General features: G+C 36.7%; 1 protein-coding gene across 3 annotated transcripts in view; it reads left to right on the top strand.

Annotated features, from left to right (window-relative positions):
- Positions 1-17,000, top strand: part of Ralgapa1 (Ral GTPase activating protein catalytic subunit alpha 1) — a 234,562-nt gene that overhangs the window by 210,682 nt on the left and 6,880 nt on the right. For 2 of the 3 annotated variants that reach the window (XM_052185821.1, XM_052185824.1), the window contains exon 39: positions 13,821-13,945. In XM_052185821.1, coding sequence (XP_052041781.1) covers positions 13,821-13,945 — 125 coding nt within the window. Of the gene's footprint in view, positions 1-13,820; positions 13,946-14,476; positions 14,508-17,000 lie in introns of all 3 variants that reach the window. The other variant, XM_052185823.1, reaches the window with a different exon arrangement.

The raw sequence follows: 17,000 nt of genomic DNA on the forward strand, positions 1-17,000 counted from the left end.
AATAAAATAAATCTTTTAAAATGTCTTAACTTGGCTGCCACTTTGTAGAGTATACTGGATGGGTGAAATGAGGAAGAAATTGCTTTGGCACAGGAATAAAACAACAGCATACACATGGAAAAGGTCGATTTTGTTTGGTTGGCTTTTGTTTTTTGAGAATGAGACCCATGTAGCCCTGGCTGGCCTAATATTTACTGTGTAGACCAGGTAGGCCTTGCATTTACAGAGATCTTGCCTCTGCCTCCTGAATACTAGAATTAAAGCTGTGCACCACCATGTCCCAGAAATTCGTATTTTAACTGTTAATGTATTTTTATTAATGAACATTATATTTAGTGAGGATCATGTATTTTCACAGATGAATGATAAAAGATAAGGGGCAAATAGTATCTTTTAGAGAGAAGTGAGCCAAGACATGTCTGACTTGATGACAATGGCAGGTGTTAGTGTCCCCTCCAGATGACTTTATGCAGTTAGTTCCGAATCCTCACACATCCTTACTAAAGGCAAGAAAGGTAGAGCCACAGGTGAGCAGTAGAGGGAGCTGCGGTGCTCTGGGTGCTGGGGAGCTAGGCCTTCAGCTCCCTGCTGGAGCATTGTAAGGGTATAGTCACACCATGAGCAATTCCACAGGAAGCCTCCCCATCTGATGGCACACTTCACACTTTCTAAATCACTGTTTTGAACTTAATGGACAAATTGGTTAGCTGGTAAATATTCAGAAATATGAAAAGAAAGTCTTTTGTGTCCTTGCAGCCATTGTTTGATAGTAATTGCTGTATTAGAACTTCTCCAAGAGTTAAAATATTCTTATTGGCCTGCCTGTACCAAATTAGAGTATTTACATCTTCTTCTGCATTAAAGACATGGGTATTGCTTTCAAGAATTTTTCTGTATTCTTACGTGTCCCATTGACCTAGATTTTGTTGACAACCCTAATAGTGTCTATGCAAAGAAAGCAATTCTTTAAACAGGGTCCCTGGATGTGCATTGCACTTCTATAGTGATGCTAATATATTCCCTACCCTACTGTATGGCTGGTTTGGTTGGTTGGTTTTGTTTTTTCTTTTTTAGCTCTTTCTTTCATTAGGTGGAAGGAAACCTTGTTGATGATACCATAGTAGATTCTTTTCAGTCATTGAAGTAATCTCTTATCAGACTTTTTTAAAGTTATTGGTTCAGAAATAATATGCTTTCAACAAGAAAAAATAAAGCAATCAGATATGGTGGCAATCACCTATAGAAGCAACTACTTGAAAAGCTGAGGCAAGAGGATCTTAAGTTTTAGACCAGAGTACATAGTAAGTTCACTATGTCTTCAAGTTTAAAAACCAAAGGTTTTCTTCAAGGGGTCTGTAACTTGATGGAAGAACACTTGCATAGCATATATAATTCTCTAATAATGAAAAGAGGTTGAGGGAGGAAGAAGAGGAAAGGGGAGCTGAAAAATAAAAAGCAAGGAAATAAATGTGAAACTCTCTGGTGTATAATAAATACATGATAAGAATAGAGAACGTTCTGGGGAACCAGGAAAGGGGACAACATTTGAAATGTAAATAAAGAATATATCTAATTTAAAAAAAAGAAGTTTGCCGTAGGAAATAAAAATTCTCAAATGCTCTTTAAAAATGACCAGTATGTATAAATGGGACACCAAGCATTACCAAACATTTACAGATACCTTTGCAGTCTCACTGAGACACAAGTTATGACTGTTACTAGTCTGACAATAGTTGCTTGATAAACTATACAGGAATTGAAATTTATGAAAATGATAGTTAATAAAAAATGCATTGGAAAGGTTTTTCCAAGAAATGAAAAATAATTAACTTAAAGTATAATTCCTCAACTAATCATCAGACAAAAGGCATGCAGCAACGGAAGGGATTGTCACTGACTGCCACATTGTCAGTAACACCAAGAAAAAGAATCAAGTTCACTTTTTTCATTTCTAAACACTGTCTGGTGCATCTGACAGGGTCAAAGAGAAGCCAGGATTGCTATTTGCTTCAGAAACAACCCATAATAATTTCCCAAGAGGTGATGTCTAGCAATACACATCACCTACTGCACATATAGCCTGCCTCTGCCTCCAGAACCTTGGGATTAAGGGCATGTAGTATTATGCCAGTGGTGACAGTTCCTATAATTTCATTTTTTTTATCATTTTATTTTATTTTTTTATTGGATATATTCTTTATTTACATTTCAAATGATTTCCTCCTTCCTGGTTCCGCCCCCCCAGAAAGTCCCATAAGCCATCTCCCCTCCCCCTGCTCCCCAGTCAACCCACTCCTGCTTCCCTGTCCTGGTATTCCTCTACACTGCTACATGAGCTTTCCAGGACCAGGGGCCTCCCCTCCCTTTGATGTCCAACAAGGCCATCCTCTGCAACCTATGCATCTGGAGCCATGGGTAACACCATGTGTGCTATCTGGTTGATGTCTTTGTCCCTGGGAGCTCTGGGAGTCCTGAGTGGCTCATATCCTTGTTCCTCCTATGGCGCTGCAAACCCCTTCAGCTCCTTGGGTCCTTTCTCTAACTCCTCCACTGAGGACCCTGTGCTCAGTTCAGTGCCTGACTGAGAGTGTCCCCTCTGTATTAGCAGAGCCTCCCAGGTGATAGCTATATCCGGCTCCAGTCAGCAAGCACTTATGGGCATCCACAATAGTGTCTGGGTTTTGTAACTGTTCTTATAAGGCTGAGAATCACACTTAATGTGTGTGCACTATGCAAACACTCCACTTCTGAGCAAGCTGTACCTTGGCACTTCTGGTTTTGAGACAGGTTTGGTTTTTTTTAATATATTCTTCATTTACATTTCAAATGTTATACCCTTTCCAGGTTTCCCACCCTCCCCGAAAACCCCCAACCATCCTTCCACACCCTGCCGCCAAGAATATGCTCCTCCACCCAACCCACTCCCACCCACCCACCCTCGATTTCCCCACTCTGGGACATCTATTGAGCCTTCGCTGGACCAAGGACCTCTTCTCCCACTGATGCCCGACAAGGCATTCCTCTGCCCCTCTTTTAGCTGGAACCAAGTGTACCCCTTGGTTGATGGCTTACTCCCTGGGAGCCCTAGGATATCTGGTTGGCCGACATCATCGGTCTTCCTATGGGGCTACAAACCCCTTCAGCTCCTCCATTCCTCCCTCCAACTCCTCCATTGGGAATCCTGCACTCAGTCCAATGGTTGGCTGCTAACATCTGCCTCAAGACAGGGTTTTTAATTACAGGTTTACTGTGTACCATAGGCTGGCCTTGAACTCAAAGTCTGCTTCTCTCTCCCAAGAATTGGGATCACACTTGGTGTCCCAACACCTATTTTAGACTGCATTCTTACATAACAATCTTGCTGTTTTTATATATTATGCCTTTATACATTACTGGCAAGTTAAGTGTTTGTAGCCTACTTTTTGTGGGGAGTTCCTATTCTTATCATATGTTGGCTTCGTGACAAAAAGAAATACTCCCAATATCTTACATGTTTTTGTCAAATCTAGTGTGATAGTATGGTCCACAAATGCCAATCTAGACAGTTGGGACATATCGCAATGTGCCAGAGGGAAGATAGAAAACTCCGATAGGATCTGGACATACTGTTCCTAAAACACCCAAACGTGATGTTGGTCTGCTTTCGTCCTCCCCTTCCCACTAGTGCTGACTGAAACGGTTTTCTTCCCCATGTTAAAAACCTGTGTCTGGGGGTAATAAGGATAAACTGATGCATTCATATTGTTATCACATTTATGTTCAAGTTGCATTCTAGTCTTCATCTAAATATAAAAACAACTGTAGATTCAGATGGCATTTAGGAGATTCAACGAGCAAATAGACTATAAAACAGAAATCAACCTAACTCGTTAGCCTGTTTGACATAGAAACTAAAGTGCTTTTAATCCTTCTCGTTTTACTAAAGAGCTTTTAATACTGAATTTTTAATAACTCTACAATGAAATAAAAATTGAAAACATGGGTCAGAACGCTCCCCCATTTTCTGCTAAATCCGTTCTCTCAAACACTACGCTATAGCCTATTTAGATGGTAACTTTTGCTTGCCAAACCACTGTTGCCATCCATCTGTCCATGCCAGTTGCAAAGAAGGGTCAGCTTGTAGTGAAGCCTTGCATTTCACATAAGGTATGTGAAGTGAAATTTCACAAGGGACATGATGGATCCTGATTCTTGGTGATAAACCTTTGGGGCCATCAGGGTTGGCATATGGTCCAGGATGATATGAAGGCTTGGGTTCCCTGGCTTCACTTGTCTGGCGTGAAGCTGATAAAACCTGGCTCTTGAGTATTATTTCACTGGACACCAATCATGGGCAGCAGGAACTGCCCATTTAACTCTCTGTGGGAAGGAAGCCCAGAGAGCATTCACAATGGTACTATTGTCAAGTTGCAAACTGCTCTGAACAGCTTGACAGCTAGGGAGGAGGGGAAGGGGTTGCTTTACTAATTGCTGCTCAGAAAAGAGAAAGAACAAAAATAGCTGTTGTGGAACTGATGTTTCCACATTTACTTACTCTCTTGATAAGAGTGTTGACTTTCTTTAGCACATAGCTACTTTCAAAAATAAAGCAAATGAATATATTTAAGCCGCCACCTGTAGTACTCCCTTGTTACCATGCCATATCTGTTCTCGGCCCACCAGCTTACACTAGAGCAATGACAGTTTTATTTCATATTTCTATGTTTACATGAAAATAATGTACTCTTATATCCATAAAAATTTTTAATGAGAAGTGGCTTTAAACCACTACAATTCACATATCAGATAAAATAATAAATCTGGCTTTGTTTACTTTACACTTTTCCTTTTTGGAATTTCCAGATATCTGAGAGTATAACATATATATGGTATATTATTATAAAAATGTAAATCAACTGTGTTACAGTTACAGGTGCTAAAATAAGTGATATAGTACATCTTAAGGTTAATTCCTACATTTACAATTTGATAAATAGCTAATGAGTGTTTTATTCCTGTGCCTTTGCTGCATGAGTTCTGTCTAGTGTGAGTGTCTAACAGTGGGAAGGTTGTTTACTCTTTGTGAAGTACACCCTGTTGTTTGTATAAGCACTCCTTGAGCTTGTCTGTTTTCCTATGCAACTCTCTCCACAAGCCATTGATCACTGTGAAACAAACAGTGATTTACTTTTTTTTTCTTTTTTTAAGTTAAAGCTTATTTTAAGCTCCAGGGATTCTGACCCCATAGATGATTATTTTTCCAACTGAAATTAAATTGACCAAGTTATATTTGATGTTACAATTTATGTAGCTGTCCTTGTATAAGAGCAGGAAGAGATATTTTAGGACAACTTTTTACTGTAATTTCTTATGTAATTGAGATGTTCCTGCTAAAGTTGGAGAAAGTCAAGTGCATGTTTTATAAAATTAGTAAATCTGCAAAATTTACTAGAATTCCCTCTTCTTGCATCCCCTTAAGTGATTTTGTAAATGGCATTAGTGCAGTATTTCAAAAACAGTAAGTCATTGAATACCCATTCTTCCTTCTACTGCAGAATAGATTATATTTAAAGTCAAGATTAATGGGCAGATTTGGATGTTAAAGCCCAGTGTCCCAGGCTGCCACTCCCTGGGGGCACATAGTGCATTAGTTTAAGCCAATATACTGCTTATCATAGATTCTATGACCATATTTGAAATGGCAATTTGCTGTGCTTTGTTAATACTTGCTATGATAATAAAATCACTTTAGTGTATGCCCAATAATTACAGCATTTAAAATCTTAATTATATTAGTACACATTTAAGTAAAGATAAAACTTAAGTAATTGTATACTGTAAAATCTCGCTTTAGAGTTAGGGAGATTTTTGGTTTGGGAGTGCTTTTCACTTTTGTTTTCTTTGTGTGTCTGTGTATATGTGTCTGTGATTGTGTGTTAGTTATTTTTTCCTTTTTGCAATGATCTGACAATTTCCTCTATTTTGATATACTGAAAATTTTGTTCCCAAAAGAAACAACACAAAGAGACTGTTTCTAGTGCTTCCCAGTAGTTTTAAGCTTACTCTAATACTAGTAATTTTGGAGAAGTTCTTTACTCAATAGGAAATTTTTATTATTAAAATTTAATGATAAATACTCTTAAGTAGATGTTAACAAGAATAGGTACAAATTTTTTTATTTCATTAAAACTGAAATTCAGGTGGCTTAGTTTTTCTTTTAGCTATTTTGTTTCATGCACCTTTTGTGAAGGTAAGAGAGTATATAAGTATTTGATAGTCGTGCTAATGACTTTGGAAACCACCAATGATTATTAGATTATTAAATCAGAAGGTATTTTCAGAGACTTTGATGAGTTTGAATTTTTTAAGCCTGTTTTGAGTCTAATCTTAATGTATTTATGTGAACATTGGTAAAAATGGGCTTATCAACTCTTCTGATGTTTTCATTTAATAGTTGACTGATTTATGAGCAATTATATATGGTAAACATTTGTTCCACTTCAGCTTTCAGTAATAGGGCTATCCTCACACTGCCTTAGCACCTGCTATGGATTGTGAGTCATCTGGCAGCCATGGGACTCCGATAAAGAAGGACCAGGTGTCCTGCCTATCTCTAATTGAGATGCAGTGAAAACAATACAGACTTGGCAATATGGTTAAAAGGATGGATTAAAGCCCAGCTTTGTCTGCTCTGACAAATCACAGCTTTTCCTAAATGGTGTAGATAGTGTCAGCTACTAAAGAATTTCATTAATTTAAGACATCATAAATACAGACAGTTGATCATAACCTGTTGCAGACTTTTTGAGAAGGCCTTCTGCTAGACAGATACAATTTAAAAAAAATGATCTTTAGGAGAATTTGTCTTTGCTGCAAATGAACTAGCCTGCGAGTTTCTTGAAGGATTTAGCTACAGTAGAAGAGAAATAGAATAGACCTTCCCCTGCAAAAAGCATTAGTTTTCCAGACACTGCTTTGTAAACAACAATTTACATTCATTTCATAAAGTTCATAGGATACTTTAGTTTCCCTATATATTTCAGTCTCACATGATACTTTACTACTAATAGTAGCTTGAGATCCTTGAAATGTATTTGTAAAGTATGCATATCTCAATAAAATTCATCAATGCTACTCAATTATTTTGCTTTGCAGTATATAAAGGTATTCCATGGCCTTCTAAAACTAAATGTTAAATATCATTTGAATTCTTTTCTCATTTTTTAGGATAAATAAGGACTTTTCTTACTATAGCATATATATTAAAACTACAATAATTATGGTGTACTGATATAAGCGTATTTTTCAAAACTTAGAATTTGGGCTAATGTTCATTGTCTTGAGCAGCTTTGAGATAACATGCCTCATTGCCTTCTTTTTTTTTTTTTTTAATCCTCCGCAAAGCATGCAGGTCAATAAAATTAGATATAAAAAATACTGAGGTATTAACTAAAAGACCAAGTTTCTAGTCCCAGTTTGACTCAACAGCAACTTTGTTTTTATACAAATTGCAGGACTCCTCCTCCAGCCAAGACTTGTTGCTGAATAAACGTTATTCCTGCTGGGCTTGGAGAGGGGGACATAATCAGGCCTGTGACACATGCCTAAATCTCAAGCACTTGAAGGCTGAGACAGGATGATGGTGAGTTTCAGGCTAGCCTGAGCTCCAAAGCAATATTCTGTCTCCAAAAACATTAAAGAAAAAAACAGAAAAACAAAAGCAACAACAAAAACAGGTAGCTCCTGAGTTTATTTTGGTTCACCTTCCTGTTGTTTCCTTGTGTAGGAACCAGCATGTCTGATGAGAGCTGCATTTGAGTTTCTGATCATCTGAACCATCACCTTTCTTGCTGTATTAGTGCTGTAGTTTACTCCTCCTCTCCATCTACATAATAATGGGGGTGGACAGCCATGTTCTAACTGGGACAGTCAGTACTCTTGGTGTATTAAATAATATTTTATACTTATTATTACATGCAGTCATTTTATTGGGAGGTTGAAGATCATCTTTATCTAAATGGTTCTCAAGGGTTTTTTTCCCTCAAGAGACAGAAGAGAAGAGGGAGAGAGAGAGAGGGAGGAGGGAAGAGAGGGAGACAGGGAGGAGAGAGAGAAGACTATTAAAATTGGTATTGGTACTTTCCACATCCCTGTCTCTATAGAATCTCTTTGCTGGTGCTTATTCTATTAAACTGTGCTCTCTTAAATAGTTTCTAGCAGGGTTAGTCACTCTCATGACCACCCCAGCATTGGAAGACAGAGTCAGGAAAATGCGGACTTCAAGATCATCTCTGGCTACACAAGGAGTTTTTGGCCCCTCTGGGCTAAAGTCCTGTTTCAAGAAACAAAGGCAAGGAGAGAAGAAATCCTGTCTGTCCCCAACTCTGATGGCACCTCAGTGTTTGCTGCACTTTATAGACTAGAGGCTCTGTGGATATTTATGCTGTGCTTTAGTTGTTCATTTGGTGATTAGACAGGTGGAAAGACTGATGTCATAGGAGCAGAGGCAGAGGCCATGCATTTTTATCATTGTAGTTTCGTTACCTCGCATAACTTGCAAAGCTAATTACAAATAGCATTGACCAGAATAGCACTCAGTTACAGCCACTTAAATTACAACTCAAAATACAATTTAAATAACACTTTCCAGTACAAATGTTCATTCAGTAGTCAAAATTTCAAACTAATGGTTTCTGTCAGAATTCTCCCTGTGACAGTATTCTTGGAATCTTGAATATAAAGAAGAGACAAGAAACTTCAAATTCCCAAAGCTATAGAAAAATCACAGGCTGAATGGAGAATATCTACTTCCTAAGAGAGTCAGCATTTCCTGATAAGTTTATTAACTTATCTCCTAAATACATTAAACTTAAGAGAAAAAATAAGTAATAGTAAGCATCCTTAATACTTATTTACAGTTATAATTTTCATAACACTTATTAATTATGCTTTATTCTAATGTGTTGTATACTTAAAGTATATATGCATGAAAACTTTCCATTTCTTTTAGTCTAATCATAAATTACATGCTAGCTAAATGTACAACCTACTGAACCATGCCTTGGAATCAGTGATCTCAAAACTGAAAATGAGGCTGGGCATGGTGGTACACACCTTTAATCCAGGCACTTGAGAGATAGAAACAGGTAGATCTCTGGGGGTTAGGGGCCAGGCTGACCTACACAGCAAGTTCTAGGACAGCCAGAGATATATAATAGAGAAGTCATGTCTCAAAAAAAAATGAAAGTATTTTTGTCTCTCATGGTAAAGGCAGTTTATAGGCTTAAGAAATGTGTAGAGACTTAGGCTGTAACTTCGTTAAGACCAATCTCCCTTTCAGTCTAGTCTCCTTTCAGTTTAAGGAAATGAAAATATTTACTGCTTAACCTTCTTCATGTTCAATTTTCTTATGTCAGAATAAATCAAAAAGCCCTCTGTACAGACTGTAGTGAGAAGGGCTATTACAGAGTCCCAACACGTGATCATAGGTATATTTTTGGTGGGTGGATGCTTGCTTTGTCACCCAAACTAGTTTAAGACTCTCTCGCCTCAGCTTTCTACATGCTAAGCTTTCTGCATGCAAACATATCTAGCAACAAAGGTATATTTCCTACCTCAGCGTTGAAAACTCACCTTAGAGCAGGGCATGGAGAAGTGCACCTGTCGCTCCAGAGGATCAGTTCCTGGGCTCAATGTCAGCTTGGACTGGACAGAAACAGAGAGGAAAAAATAGCACCTACCACTTACAAAGAAGTGCACAAACCTGAAACTAGTAAAAAATAATAGATTGGCTATAATGGTTATGTTGGCTACATTGCTGACAGGGGAGCATAATTTGTCCAGAAGAGTAGATGAAGAGTTACTTTAAGATTTACAACTTCTAAAAACTCATTAAAGCTATTTGTGCAGATATAGTCTTTATATTTGAATATATTGCAAAGGTCATTGTCCTTCATAAAAGTATTGGGCATACTTTTAAATAAAGTTTAAGTTCAAGAAATGTGTGACAGCATTTGTACCTCTGTAGCAAATGAAAATAGATAATTCTCTGCACATATATAGGGGGACCTTTGGACTACAGTGTGTTTATATTCTTTAAAGCCCTAATAAAATGAATAGGAGCAGATGGTGTTATCTCTATAAACTGTAGAAAGGAGAATTCATACTTACCTTTCTAGGGCCATGGTAAAACTGGGCTCATTTTCTTAACAGCCTGTCTTGAAATTTAAAATTAAAAGCAATTACTCAAAAGGTCTACTAATGTAAACCTAATGAAGTTCAGCTTAGCTTTAAACTGACAGAGCATATGTAGTGCCCTTCATTATTTTCAGAATTGTAATATCCCTTCCCCTTTTCTGCTTTGCAGAAAATACAAGGACAGAGGATTAGTGGATAATTATATTGCTATGATTACAGCACCTGTGTGGGTGGGGAAAGTAGAGGTGTGTGTGTGTGTGTGTGAGTGGGGTTGGGGAATGTGTGAATGTGAGGGGTGGAAGTAAGTATATGTTTGACAGGCCATTTATATATTAAAGATTCCTACCAGCTAAAATTTTTAAGCTAATTTTACTTTGAAATGTTTTAAAATTTACAACAAACACTTCTATGAATTCAACTGAGATCTGCCTTTAAATTAAATTTTAGTTCTGAATATTTGTGTTAGCTCTCCTTTTATCATCTTACCCAATTCAGCATTTTAATCTATTGACAGCACTCACTCATAGTAGGAATGTAGCTTGAATTGTTCTCTGTTTGCTATCCATTGAGTTTGTGTATGCCGCTCAATTTTAAGGTACCAATAACTCTTCCCTAGAGAGCTGACCTTTGTGAAGAGGTACAGGCTTTAGCTGCTTTAGATTCCAGCTACAACTGTAGATGCTAAGGCTACTCTTTAGAACTCTAAAATCACCTTTGCTGTGGATCTGGGACTAGAGGAAGTTTATCACATCTCCTAATTACGTTTTCTGAACCAAAAATTGTGAAGGTGTATTGTATGTGCTATAGAGTGAGTTGGTTCATCTTTATATTATTTAATTTGTCTACAATCAACTTGAAACTATAAAGAACATTTTCTTTTAGAAGGTGGGTTATTTTAGGCTGTAAGTATTCACCAAGCTAACAGTACTTTCTGAAGCTAACCCACAAAAAAGAAAATTCGAGGTGTTAGCCTGTGCTAATGTAGCTGCAGCTTCCCATTTCAGAACTCACTCTTTCATGTAGGCTTACACATCCCAAAATTAAGAGGCCTGTTTTCATTAATGAAGTTATGGACATTTTATTAGATGCATTGCATATTTTATATAAAAATGTTACATGTCTGGAAAACCTTCCTTTTACAGGACTGGGTGCTATGGATTAGAGTTTCTTCAGTTTATAAACCTTTTATATAGCACAGTAGGTTACCCTTCAACATCATTTACCTAATTTTTTTTTTTTGCTTTGATGAATTTGGCATATTGGAACTATCCTCCTTGTTTTAAAAATATTAACATTTTGCTTTTTTCTGCCTAGTTTTTTAATGTAAACTCTAAATATAATAAGATAAAGTAAAATATTTCATTTATAGGCCCTCTGAAAGTAGAGCATTTTCAAAGCAGGTAGGTGTCTCCACCCTACTTTTCATGAAGCATTTTACCCATTCAAGCAGACTTTTAAAAACAGCTTGTTTTGATAGCAGACTGTTCTCCTGTGGGCCTGCAGCCTTGGCTTCCTGGCAGCACCTTTGGTGCGAAAAGAGAGTGATCAATTGGGAGACTATCAGTGCCAGCATGCATAGAGCGATAAGTTAACACACCACTGGGAATTTCTAGGGCCCACCAAGATACTTCACTTCTAATGTGCTAACAAGCTCACTTTTCTACCTCTTGCCTCTTCAGCTATTTTTTTTCTCAGAAGAGCTTAGAAGTTGAGTGCATCAGGCATAATGAAAAGCTCTGTAGGAGGGAGAAGCAATAACCCCATTTTTCCCTTTTCAGCCAAATAGAAAATTAGTTTCTGGTAATACACAAAGGCCAGTATTTTTTGTACAAGGGGCACTGCTGTGAATCAAAGGACTCTATTAACTGCAGAAAATTCGGCAGCTGTGAATCTCCCCCAATGAAAAAAGTACTTTCCAACAAGTTGTGAGATATGTGGTATTATTTAGATTGAGCCGTCAGTTTCCTCCTCTTCCCTGTGGAACCATAGATCTTCTTTTTAAATGTACAATGTTAGTTCTTTATGTTAAATTTGCCTCAGAAATGTCTGCCACCCTTCTATAAAATTCTTCTTTACCACCAATCATTTTAATATAACATCTTAAACCCTGTTGCTGTGTATTTCAGAAGTAAAATTCTTTTGGAATTCAACTACAGTGTACAGAATTGAAAATAATAAATTATAAAGAAGTAGAACCCAGGTTATTTCAATATTTGATGCAAAAACATAAATTGTAATCCAAGAAAATAGTATCTGAACCATCAAGAAGGCAAATGACCTTCAGTGTCAGGTCAGTGGTGCTCCACCCTGCCTCTTGACTAGCAGGCTTTTTTTGCCACCTCTTAATAAACTTTTGTGAATATAACTGACCATGATATCGCCCATTGAATTACCAGTTTAAATTATCTCCCACATGATTTTTCCTAGTTTGAGTTGTAATTCTTAGAATTATAGAACTGAAATACTGAATTGTAATTTTTAAAAGAGAATAACAAATTTTAAGATGTAAAGACTAAAATGGCTCTTGGGGCGGGGATCAATGGAAAAAGCGAAACCAGTGGGTGAATTTTTGCTGTCTTATTTAAATGTCTTTTCATTGTCTTTGTTTAAATGTCAACATTGCACACCAAGTACAGCTGGAAAACTTAAAAACTCACGAAGAAACGTTAGGTGATTTCTCAGTTCAGGAACTATACGACACAAAGTCGGCATGTGCTTTTTCCTGATAATTGTCTGCTGCTACCTGCTGCTCTACATTTTGACAGCCATTTCCATAGTTGCTTTCATGAACAACAGAAATATTCTCTCCCTTTCTTGCCCTTTCTATGCTAACAGCACAATCAGACCTGCAGAAACAGGAAGCCTGGAGTGGGTTGTTCAAAAGCAACAACACTTCAAGGTACCGGTTGCTTGTCAATAGTATCAGGGAATAATATGTGCTGAGAGGGAAGTACAGTCTCTCTCTGTCAGTGTCAGGGCCCTGTAGATGCTTTGTTGGACAGTACTGAGGAGTCCCGTGGACTCTTTGCAAATATTCCTGCTCGTTTCAGTGTTGTAATTGATGGGGTATTTTTTTTTCCTGACACACAGATTCAACTATGCATTTATCTTAACTGCATGGAGTTATTTGAGGATTATAGCAACAGTAGTCTTCCATTCAAAATGAGAACAATTGTTGAGAAAATACAGGGATTTTAAAAAATGAAGAAGATATGCAGGAATTTCACAGTAAGCCTTTACAAATACAAAACAGGGAAATTTGGGACATAGTATTTTAGGCAGCAGTGTAATTTTATTGAGTGGCTTTTGAGAGTTAGATCTACAGATGAAAATTGATTAACAAGATAAAATGGGCTAGACTGACTAACCAGCTAATATTTTAACCTTTTCTCAAATTATCCTAATAATAAATCAGAATTATAATTATTCTCTAGTAAACTTTCTGTTAAACTCTCATTTGTCATGGAATCACAAGAAATAAACTTCCATTAAGAAATAAATCTTTATACTTTAAAAGGTGGCACTTATAGTCATGCATAAGCACAGAGAACAGTTCACTAGCGATGCACTTACTATGGTCCTCTCAGACGTGCTTGTTCACAATGTCCAGCTCATCCCAGCCCATCCTTAACAGAAGGAATCAGCTATGAGGAGAGAGCACGGTACCTGCAAACAATTGTCCAGCACCACCTAGAGCCAACAACATTTGAAGACTTTGCAGCACAGGTTTTCTCTCCAGCTCCCTACCATCATTTCCCTGCTGATGCAGGTAAGAATGAAAGAAAGTGTTGGTCACTTGTCACAAATCCAAAATGCAATACCCTTTTCTTCTCAATTTTGGTTGAATACAATTCTGATCATTGACATATATTATTCATGACTGTTTGAGTTTGGCCTGTAAATTTAATTTGTTTTCTTTTATAGAAATGTGTTTCCTTAAATATCCAGTAATATTCATCAAAGTACATGATCCATAGCTTACCATAGTCACTGGCTCTTGCTTTTCATGAGAATCTGAAGTATCTGCAGAGGGAACTCTCAACTGCAGAGGATCAAATTTTATGGCCAAGAATACAGTGTTATTATCTCTAACTTTACAAGTAAAGCTAAACCAGTTTAGATTAAAAGCATTTAGTACAGCAAATTATGTTACAATATTTGAAGATTTTAAGAGGGTACTGCATTAATACATTTAACTAATTTTAAAGAAATCAGCAATTACAAATGACTCATGGCCTTCCTTTCTATAATGTCGTGCACTTCTTATGATTGTTTCATTTATTTTATTTTCCCTCTTTAGATCATTAAGTGTCAGTTCTGTTTATCTGAAGGTAAGACAAAGTGTCAACCAAAACTTCTGTCCTTCTCCATCTCCTGTTCCAGAGTTAGCGAGCTCTGCGCTTGTAACTCAGTAGTAAGAAAACTTAACATTGCCCTGGCTCATACTAAACATTTCAAAAATTATCACTAAATTTTTTCCCCAGAATTGTACTAACTAACCCAGGTCTGCATGAAACACTAACATGGGTTGGGATAAAGTAACTAATGATAGGACTCCTTGACATAAGTGAGTTACACCTTGCTGTATTGACTTGTTTTGTTTGTTTGTTTCTCAGCATAAAAAAGTAGTTCTATGGAACTGACATCATGTGTCTGTACTTTTGCAATGCATTCTATTGTTACCAGAAACCCAAAGCATCTGTTGGGCTTCGTCTGTGTGCCTTGCACTGCACTAAGTGCCTAAAATCCAGCGCTCAGTGTTGTGGTGCCCAAAGGCAGCATCAAGAGCACACTAGGAATTTGACCACAGTAAACTGTTTCTGTTTCTCCATACATCAAACACATTTTTATATCAGATAAATTTAAATTCATAACACACTTTAACCTATTAAATATTAAATATTATATTAAATTATATTAAATAAATTTTTAAATAAAAATACAATTCTCAGCTGAGGTTTCATTAATTAAATTAAAACTTTCCTTCCAATAATAATTAATTTTTCATCAGAAAAATAATTTTACAAAAGAACGTAGAAACCTTCCAAACAATATAAAAGACCTAGCAAAGAGAAAATATGTCATGCTGGGTTAAATCTTTTGAAAATATGATAAAAAGTGTAAGATTCGCTTTCATATATGGACACTATATAAAGGTATTAAATCAGTTTTGCATTAAGGTAAAAAAGTGAAAGAAGGGTATCAAAGGTAGATCAGTGAGCAGCACAATGAAATACTCATGTCTCCTGGGCTCTGTTATTGTCCGTCCCAAGAGGACCTCCCTAAGATGTAAGGCTATATTAAAGACATAGGAAAGATACATTTGTAGCCACAGGTTTCATGACCAGAAAATACTGATAGGCCACACTGGGCTTGCTCTGCTTCTGTGTACAAATCCTGTTCCATTTCTGTTGTTATTCACCAGCAAAAGCCCTTAGTACTTGTCATCGTAAAGTCTTCTTCCCCTCCCGTGCATGTTCCTGCCCGTGTCACACAGACACACAAAGAAAGTGAGCAGTATTTTAAGCTTCGGAGACATCAGCACAGGATGTTGTTACCGCAGCCATCCACAGCTCTACTGATCTCATCTTTAATGTATCAATGTTCTTACAAATTTATTCAACAAGATACTTGATGTGACTATTATCTAAACAGAAATAAAAATGTGAATTTAAACATGGACCTAACAATGGGTTACAATTTTTTAGTTAACTTTTAAAATTGTCTCTGTCTTTAGGACCATCAGAAACATGCACTCTTGTTTTTATCTCTAAATGACATATAGCTGTATTTCTGAGTAGATTTTTGGAGACTTTAATAGTTATAACAAATGTTTATCAGAATGATGTTCAGTTTAACACAATAATAAAATATAGTCACAAAAAATAGTATCTGAAGAATAAGTTTTTCTTCCATTTATTTCACTTAATTTTCCTGTCTTATTTCTCCTCTTACATAGAAAACTATCTTTTAAACTTTTAGTCAAAATGAGAAACTATGAAACAAGCCACATAACGATTTGGACATGACTGCTACTTTGCAGAACCAGCGTAGTATAATGTTTGTTCTTGTTGTTGTTGCTACTTTTGTTGTGGAAAGTCTTACTGTATAGCCCAGGTTAGCTTTGAACCCTTCTGAGCACTGAGATAATAGATGTGCACCAGCCAGCACCCATGGCTAAATTCATTTTTTAATAATAATGTTTGTCCCATTCAGGAAATGTATTGTTGCAATTGAGAATCAACTTTAGACACCCTTTGTATATAAAACAATACTAGTCAGTAGTAAGAACCTTGAAATTACATTTTTAAAAAAATGATAGTCTGCAGATTATATTCCTTGTACCCAGCCCTGTAATATGCTTTATCTTGCTCAGTGGAGTAATACTGAAAAGTGTATTCATCAGGAACTACAAAAACAGCCCAGTGGTAGAACGTATATTTACCAGGCTCAGAGCCCTGGCTGAGCTCATGCCCTAAATGGGGAAGAGTGTGTGTGTGTGTGTGTGTGTGTGTGTGTTTACAAAATTCTGATCATTTAAAATTTCCTGGTTAACAGTATCTGCTAATAGTGATGACATTTAAATATAGAAAGACTTTTCATGTAACTTTATTTAAATAGATATGAAAGATTTCAGTGCACAGTAATTGATCCATAAATTTTATAACTGTATTTTCTCAAAATGTACTGTCTGTGGCACTAGACTGATAACTTAAGGGAAATTATTTTCATCCCTAAGGTCATTGAAGGAAATACTGTGATGTCACACTGAGTTGATCTTCCATAACTACATTAAAACATTATTAAATTTTTCTTAACCTTTT

This window comes from Apodemus sylvaticus, chromosome 6, assembly GCF_947179515.1.
Source record: "Apodemus sylvaticus chromosome 6, mApoSyl1.1, whole genome shotgun sequence".
Lineage (NCBI taxonomy): Eukaryota > Metazoa > Chordata > Mammalia > Rodentia > Muridae > Apodemus > Apodemus sylvaticus.